Source organism: Cibotium barometz, chromosome 2 (assembly GCF_041138505.1).
Source record: "Cibotium barometz isolate CiBa-2024 chromosome 2, ASM4113850v1, whole genome shotgun sequence".
Classification (NCBI taxonomy): domain Eukaryota; kingdom Viridiplantae; phylum Streptophyta; class Polypodiopsida; order Cyatheales; family Cibotiaceae; genus Cibotium; species Cibotium barometz.
Genome location: NC_141047.1, coordinates 1,025,280 through 1,032,500, shown reverse-complemented (window position 1 = coordinate 1,032,500; position 7,221 = coordinate 1,025,280). Strand labels below are relative to the sequence as shown.

General features: G+C 45.5%; 1 protein-coding gene across 7 annotated transcripts in view; it reads left to right on the top strand.

Annotated features, from left to right (window-relative positions):
- Nucleotides 1–949: 949 nt before the first annotated feature.
- The window catches only part of LOC147640536 (Regulator of chromosome condensation (RCC1) family protein), a 48,013-nt gene continuing 41,741 nt past the window's right edge, over nucleotides 950–7,221 (top strand). For 3 of the 7 annotated variants that reach the window (XM_086812698.1, XM_086812677.1, XM_086812691.1), the window contains exons 1-5: nucleotides 950–1,415; nucleotides 1,629–1,702; nucleotides 1,782–1,878; nucleotides 1,964–2,515; nucleotides 2,699–2,944. In XM_086812698.1, coding sequence (XP_086668824.1) covers nucleotides 1,139–1,415; nucleotides 1,629–1,702; nucleotides 1,782–1,878; nucleotides 1,964–2,515; nucleotides 2,699–2,944 — 1,246 coding nt within the window. In that variant the 5' untranslated portion in view covers nucleotides 950–1,138. The remainder of the gene's footprint in view (nucleotides 1,416–1,628; nucleotides 1,703–1,781; nucleotides 1,879–1,963; nucleotides 2,516–2,698; nucleotides 2,945–7,221) is intronic. The other 4 variants (XM_086812706.1, XM_086812684.1, XM_086812720.1 and 1 more) reach the window with 3 other exon arrangements.

Below are 7,221 nucleotides of genomic sequence, written 5' to 3'. Positions count from 1 at the left end.
GTCTACACTAACTAATGGGTACTTTTGTCTTGAAGAATTGTAACCTTTCAGTGAGAGCTTCATTTGACACTTTAAAAATAAAGACCACAAAAACATTAATGAATTTAAAACATTATTGAACTTTAAACATCATGCTTTGTTTAAGGTAAATGGATGGATAAAACACATTAAGCCTATACAAACTAATGGGTACTTTTGTCTTGAAGAATTGTAACCTTGCAGTGAGAGCTTTACTTGACACTTTAAAAATAATGAGCACAAAAACATTGATGAATTTTAAACTTGTGAAAAATCTTTTCCCAACCATGTAATTCTCATCTCTCTCTCTCCCCCCCCCTCTCTCTCTCTCTCTCTCTCTCTCTCTCTCTTTATGCCCTACTTATGCGTGATGCTTTCTTTGCACCTATGTGGTGCCATCTTCGTCCCCTCCCTCCCCACACCTACCATGGTTGAATAAGGTTGACTTTGTTTTATTGAAGTCATATATGTGGACAGCCAAGGCTGAAGTATTGAGTGAGGAGGAGAAGGGACATCGAGGAGGGGCGCTAAGACACATACGCCTCTCTCTCTCTCTCTCTCTCTCGCAAAAACCCTAGGGTCTCTTGCAGAAACCCTTGGGATTGCAAGCATCAGAGTGCAAAGGGTGAGCTATTTTAGCAAGCACAAAAGGCCCGTTACACATAGGGAGATTGCCTGCCCATGAATTATGGGCGGTGGATACCCCCACCACATCAGCATGGGCAGATGTGTAATGGGCCAAAAAATCTATTTGTCCGTCTACAAGCAAGAAGGTGCACACGAGAACCAAGTGGCAAGGAAAGCCTTAAGCCATAAGTAAGTAACATATTAGAAAGGGGCTCGTGGCACGCTTTGGTTCGCAAAGAGGATGTGGGACCCCCTCCTGCAAATTCAAGGCTCTCAACAAAAGAAGGATCTCAGAGTGCCACGCGGCAGGCCGTAAATCTCAGCGAAATCAGCCGATCAGAAAATGCCACGTGGACGAAAGGGGAGCTCAGAGAGGCGAGGGAGTAGAATTAGGAAACATCTAGAAACCAACTGCTACGGCTAGGGCTAGGTTTAGGGTTTTGGATCGTCTGAGATTGAGAGAGAAAGCGCGCTTGATTTCGCGGTTAGCAAGATGCCGGCGAATGAAGAGTCAAAGAAACTTCAGGTGGAGAAGCGAGTTAGGGTCTCGGTGCAGCAGGAGCAGGAGATGGAGAAGAAAATTAGGGTTTCTATGCCGCAGCAGGAGGGGGTAGAGAGCCGAATTAGGGTTTTGATGTGGGGGTATTTGCCCGCTTCTTCCCCTCAGCGCCTCCCGCTGCTCCACCCCACGCCGGCTCCTCCTCCTTTACTTGAAGAAGGTTGGAAGGCCGTCTGCAGCGGCGGGTGCGGCTTCGCGCTGGCCATTTCAGGTGAGCGATCCTTAACCCTAACTCTTTTTCACCTGTGTGTGCTTCTTTTCTGGCGACCCGTGCGGGAGCTACATTGGCAACCTCTCTGTTTCCGTCTATTGTTTTAAGATGCATCGAGAGTTGCTCAGGAAAGTAACCACAAGAAGAAATGCTTTAGGAATGTGGACTTACAAGGACTTAGTGTCCTGTGATCTCTCCTTGCTTTTCTTGCAGATTCTGGTAAGGTGAATACCTGGGGATCAACGGGTGACCTCGGACAGAGCTACGTTACTGCGGGAAAACATGAGGTTTTTATCCAGTAATACTACTTTGTGGTTATTTCTAGATCAACAACTCTCTATCATGATGATAATCATGCTTGTTTAGCTTGTTTTGCAGGAAAGACCAGAGCCTTTTCCCTTACCATCTGATAGTCCCATTATTCAAGCAGCAGCTGGCTGGGCGCATTGTGTTGTTGTGACAGGTATGCAATCTCGCAAGGCCTGCCTTTATCTAAGATGAACCTTTGATGCTCTTATTCTGAGAAAAGATGATTCCCCTTTTGGCAGATAGGGGGGAGGTTTACACCTGGGGTTGGAGAGAGTGCGTCCCAATGAACAGAGTTAATGTTGATCAAAACCACAGGGCATTGGTAAGTGGTGCTGATAAAGATCTTTATGAGGCTCATGCGGAGGAAAAGGATGGAGGTACCGAAGGGCTGTTCCCAAGGGTTCGGCTGAACCTGACTGATTCGATTGACCCCCCCGAATCTGCACTGGTCCCTTCAATGGAAACAACCTTGAAAAATAAAGGTAGCAGTGCAATCAAAGGAAAAGTTTCTACTCCTATGGATAAGTTGCAGGGAGGCCTACCATCACCAAAGGCACAAAGCAGTAAGACACTAAAGGTTCCCAGCACTGCGGCACTTCCTGGGATTGAGAAAGCATGTGAAGAGGGGACAAAGAAAAGGCGGCTAGCAGTGGAACAAACCACTTCATCTGAAAGCTCAACCATGGGTAGTGATGAGAACGTCTCTGCTCCACCATGCCTTGTTACACTGCATGCAGGAGTGCAAATTGTGTCAGTTGCTGCTGGTGGCCGGCATACTTTAGCCCTTTCTGGTAAGTGAGCAAGCATGAAGAGACTTAAGCATGAAGAGACTTGTGCTGAATGCCCTCCAACTCGTTCTGTACTGTTCATGAGCCTGTATTGGTTAACTTTAGCTCAAGTTTGTCTTGTTTTCTAGTTGCAAGCTTTCCATGATTTCCTGCAGAGGTCTTAAAATAAGCTAATTATTCCTGTAGATACTGGCCAGGTGTGGGGCTGGGGCTATGGAGGTGAAGGTCAATTGGGCTTAGGCTCTCGGATCAGAACCGTTTCATCACCACATCCTGTTCCTTGTTTTGGCTCTGGTTCTTCGTATTGGCAAGATGCACATGCTAGTACAAGCAAGGGTATCAAAAATGTGGATGGTGCACTCCTACCAAAGATTCCAGGGGCCCGCATAAAAGCTGTTGCATGTGGGGGACGACACAGTGCAGCTCTCACAGGTAATAAAAGCTGTTTTGACTGGCTGATGTATTAGGTGGCCTGATTGTCAAGCTAAGAGTTCTGGACCTTAGGGCTTATGTCCAGCTAGTTTTCGATTGGATAGAAGCCAGAAACTGCAAATCTACTCATCTTATGTTGAGTGCTTCTTCTAGAAAGGTCCCAGTATGTGTTCTGACCCGAACAAGCCTACATTTTTCAACTTTTGAAACTTGTCAATGATTTTGCACCCCAGGAATGCCAGTATTTTTGGTGGAACTTTACAAATAAACTGTAAAAAACAAGAGAGTTTTTCTGGAGAGTGGATAGGTCAGGGCAGTTCTAACTTGCCAGCCTGCTAACTTAGTCTGTTGGTGTCACATGCACCCATGCACGGAGGCTTGTCATCATTGCCATACTTGTACCCTTTTTAGGTTTATTTGTCGTACGCCGTGATCCCATTGTGAGCCCCTAGGCACGAGCTACATAGGTCCTTCCAAGCCTTAGGTGTCACTTAGCCCACTTGGAGAATAGCCGGTTCATATAGGTCATCTTAGCACAGGTGTATAGTAATTATATAAGCATAGGCTAGAAAGGATTTAGGCCAGCCCAAGGGCCATCCTAGGTGCCTTGCACGTGGCAGCCTAAAGACCACCAAAGGAGGCCAACCTAGGGTAGCATGTGCAATCATGTCAGCCAGTCATGGCAGTCCACAAGGGGCCTGTCGGCCAGTATTATGAACAGTCACCAGGACAGCCAGTCCACACGTGAAGCGAAGGTGGGAAAAGCAGCAGTTAATACTTATTTCAGCAGTTGTGACTATAATTGAGCAGGCGGACAGCAGCAAACCTGACGAACAGCACATATAAGCATCCCCTCAGTCCCAAGCATAAATCATCTCATTATTCACAGCAGTGAAACATTGCAGACGTATGTGTGCTTGAGACTTTGGTCTTGTGCATACATCAATTCAGCCAAGCACTCTTTGTGCTACAGTCCAAGGCAGTCCGAAGCTATCTTCAGCATTTGGCCTTCAATGTTGCATCTCCCTTAGCATAAGACTCTCCTAAGTGGCTTCATGGTTGTCTTTTGTTGATGGTCCAGCACACATTTGGTCTATGTCGTTCTTGCGTTTGGCAATCTTTCGTCAATCATCTTTAGTAAGTTTTTTGCATTGTAAAAGAAGTTATCCAAAGCAATAAAGAAAATACTCTTGATTTGTGGGAGGGTCCCTTAAGTGGGTAGATTGGGAATTTGGGACCCAATTTGGTGTTGTCTCTACATTCTCTCTCTCTTCAAATCTATCTAAAGATTAAAGTGGATTGCTTCATGCTCACTAACATAAAGGTATACAGAAGGTCTTGCAGTGCGTTACACAAATCATATGTACCTACAGACTACAGACTACAGAGAGAGCATTCCGTGAATGGTAGAACTAAGGTCAGGACAAGCCACCCAGTCATTCACCATGTCAGGAGAAGAAGAAAGAAGCTTTAAAGAAGGCAACACCGTAGAAGAAAGTGTCCATCAAGACACCACTGCAGAAGAAAGTGTGCTTGAAGATAGAACCAAAGAAGAAACGCTTCCGCAAAGCACTAACATTTTCCTTCAAGAGTTGATGGAACAACAAAAGATAGCATGTGAAAATTCATCATAGATAACTTGGTCATGTTACCAAACTAGTGTTAAGCAAGAATGAGAAGGAACACCGCCAACATCTGGCTATAGTGTTTGAAGAGCTTCGTAAGTATAAGCTCTTCATGAATATGAAGAAGAGTGGATTTTTCCTTTTAGAGATTCACTACTTGGGGCACATCGTATCTAAGGATGGCCCATATTTGGAGGCTTTGCAGTTGGGATAACTATTTAGAAGTCGGGGGGATGTAACCATTTGACTACCCAAGTGGCTCTCCTCTATTTCGTGCCAAGATACGGGAGGCTAGGGAGCTTCGTGTTGCCCGTACTAAGGCCACGACTCGTGTCATGTATGGGAGCCCAAGCCTCGAGTCACCCATAGTTTTGCTAGGACGTGGAATCCATTGTGAGGGATCCTAGTTTAGGCTTCTCATCGAGTGAGCTTTGTATTCAGGAAGACTTGCTATTTACAAGACCTAGGAATAGGAGATATATCCATTTCATAATGGATGTGGATGCATCTCAAATTGATTTCACGTGATTGCCTACTATGATGTGTCCAGTTCACGGGTAGGGGACTCGCACCCAGAAACCGTGTGAATGCTCTATATGCTGACATGGTTTGTGGCATGTGAACAAGTGTTAAGTATTTTATTTAACCCTTTAACTATTGGGCAAAGGTTTTATAACCTTTGGGCATTCAGATGTCATTAAAGTCTGAACCGCCCAACCACTGGGTTGTGCTCGAGGCCCAAGGGCCATGTGTGGGCAGCCTAAACTTTGGGCACCCCATGTGGTCATTTAAAGCCACCTTGCGTCCACCTTGCAGCCTAAACTCCAACGCACCCTTGTTTGGGTAACATGTATTCATTACTTGCAGTGAACAATAGTATTGAGGGGGGGGGGTTGTTTTGGGTGGTTTGTGGCCCCAGTGGTGGTGTATTGTGCAATCTCCATCTTTGTAGCGTTATCTCTATAAATGTTGTGAATTTTCAGCTCTTTGTTGCATTGTTGTTGGTCCATGTTTAAGCGTTGATGAGTTTATTGTTCATGCGATGGTGCCCAGTAAGGTTCACACCTAACCGGTGATGTTACATAAAGTATGACGGCGAAGGATTAACGCCTTGTGGGATGAGGTAAGGGTTTGTTGGGGTAGGGAAGCACAATATATCCTATAGAAGCAAACCAAGCTTCCCCATTGCTATAAAAATATAATGTCTGCCAATGCTTGCTTTCCCCGCGTCTGCTCTTGCACACCAGAGATGCTTGAAAGAAGGTGTGCCACAATAAACAAGTGCTCCCGTCGTGACCATAACCGCCGAACCCAAGTGCCTATATTATTCTTAGGTCATGTTACCCCTTGGTCATCCTGGCTGAATTCCCTAGCATTGATTTGCTCTTTCTCATGATCAAAAAGATCAGCTGAGAAAGTAGGGGAGCTAATCTTTGCCATAGATAAGGAGAAAAGGGATCCTTCTATGGTAATGTCATAATAAAATACATGCTGACTATGGAAATCACAAAAAAGCGGGAGGAACAAACACACTTTACGCATGAAAATCTAAGAATATTGGCGAGGAAAACTTACCCCTCTTCCATGTACAAGTCGAGGTTTGCGAAATCTGCCTCCTAGCGCTTTTATCCCACGCTTGAACAAAGGAGTCAAACTCTAGCTTTTTTTCCCCAAAAAAACGCCCGTTATGCTTTTTAAACAGGCCCCTCCTAGAATCCCCAAAAAGCAGTTATAATCAGATAGTTTTAGGAAGTACTAGCACACATGTCTTTTTTGTTTGGTTTTTTTACAGAAGCAACCTCTAAAATAGCAACTCGCTTTTCTCTCTTCATGGCGGCCTGTGCAAGCTGCACACAGCAGCTCCTGTCCATACCTGCATACACTTGCGCACATGAACATGGACGTTGCTCTCTCCGCTGACTGTTGACTCTTCTGGCCGCTGGTTTAGTCTCTCTGTTTGCTCTGTTGCGCAGCCCTGCCCTGTAGGAAACCAGCTTCTCATACTTTTCTTCACAATGACCTGTGTGCTGCCCACATAAGTCTGTGTGTGTAGGCTACTATCAGCTCTCCACACATGTTTTAGGGCACCAAAACTCAACCCCCTGCCTACACGTATACAAGACATGTCAAGGGTAGAAACCTTAGTAAAAAATCGCATCCTATCTGGGAGTTAAGCCAGAGAAAAGCTAGGGTTCTGTGCACATCTAAATGCGCGATTCTTGGTGACATCATTCTCCTGGGGGACTTCAATGCCAGGACCGCCCATAACGAGACAATATTTTATGATACCTCAGAGGAGATGTTGAGGGAGCTTGATGTTAGGGATATGGGCCTATCTAGACTCTCACAGGATGAGGAACATACAGTGTATGGGCGGTATTTGATAGACATGGGGACTTGATACCTCAGAGGAGATGTTGAGGGAGCTTGATGTTAGGGATATGGGCCTATCTAGACTCTCACAGGATGAGGAACATACAGTGTATGGGCGGTATTTGATAGACATGGGGACTGCACATGGAATGGCCTACAGAGATTCCCGACATCGGGCGGTTTCACTCGCTTTCCACATCGGCATGGTGCTAGTACAGTGGACTATGTTATGGCTCAGCCTAGTCTCATTCCCTCTTTTCAGGATTTTATGGTAGGCAC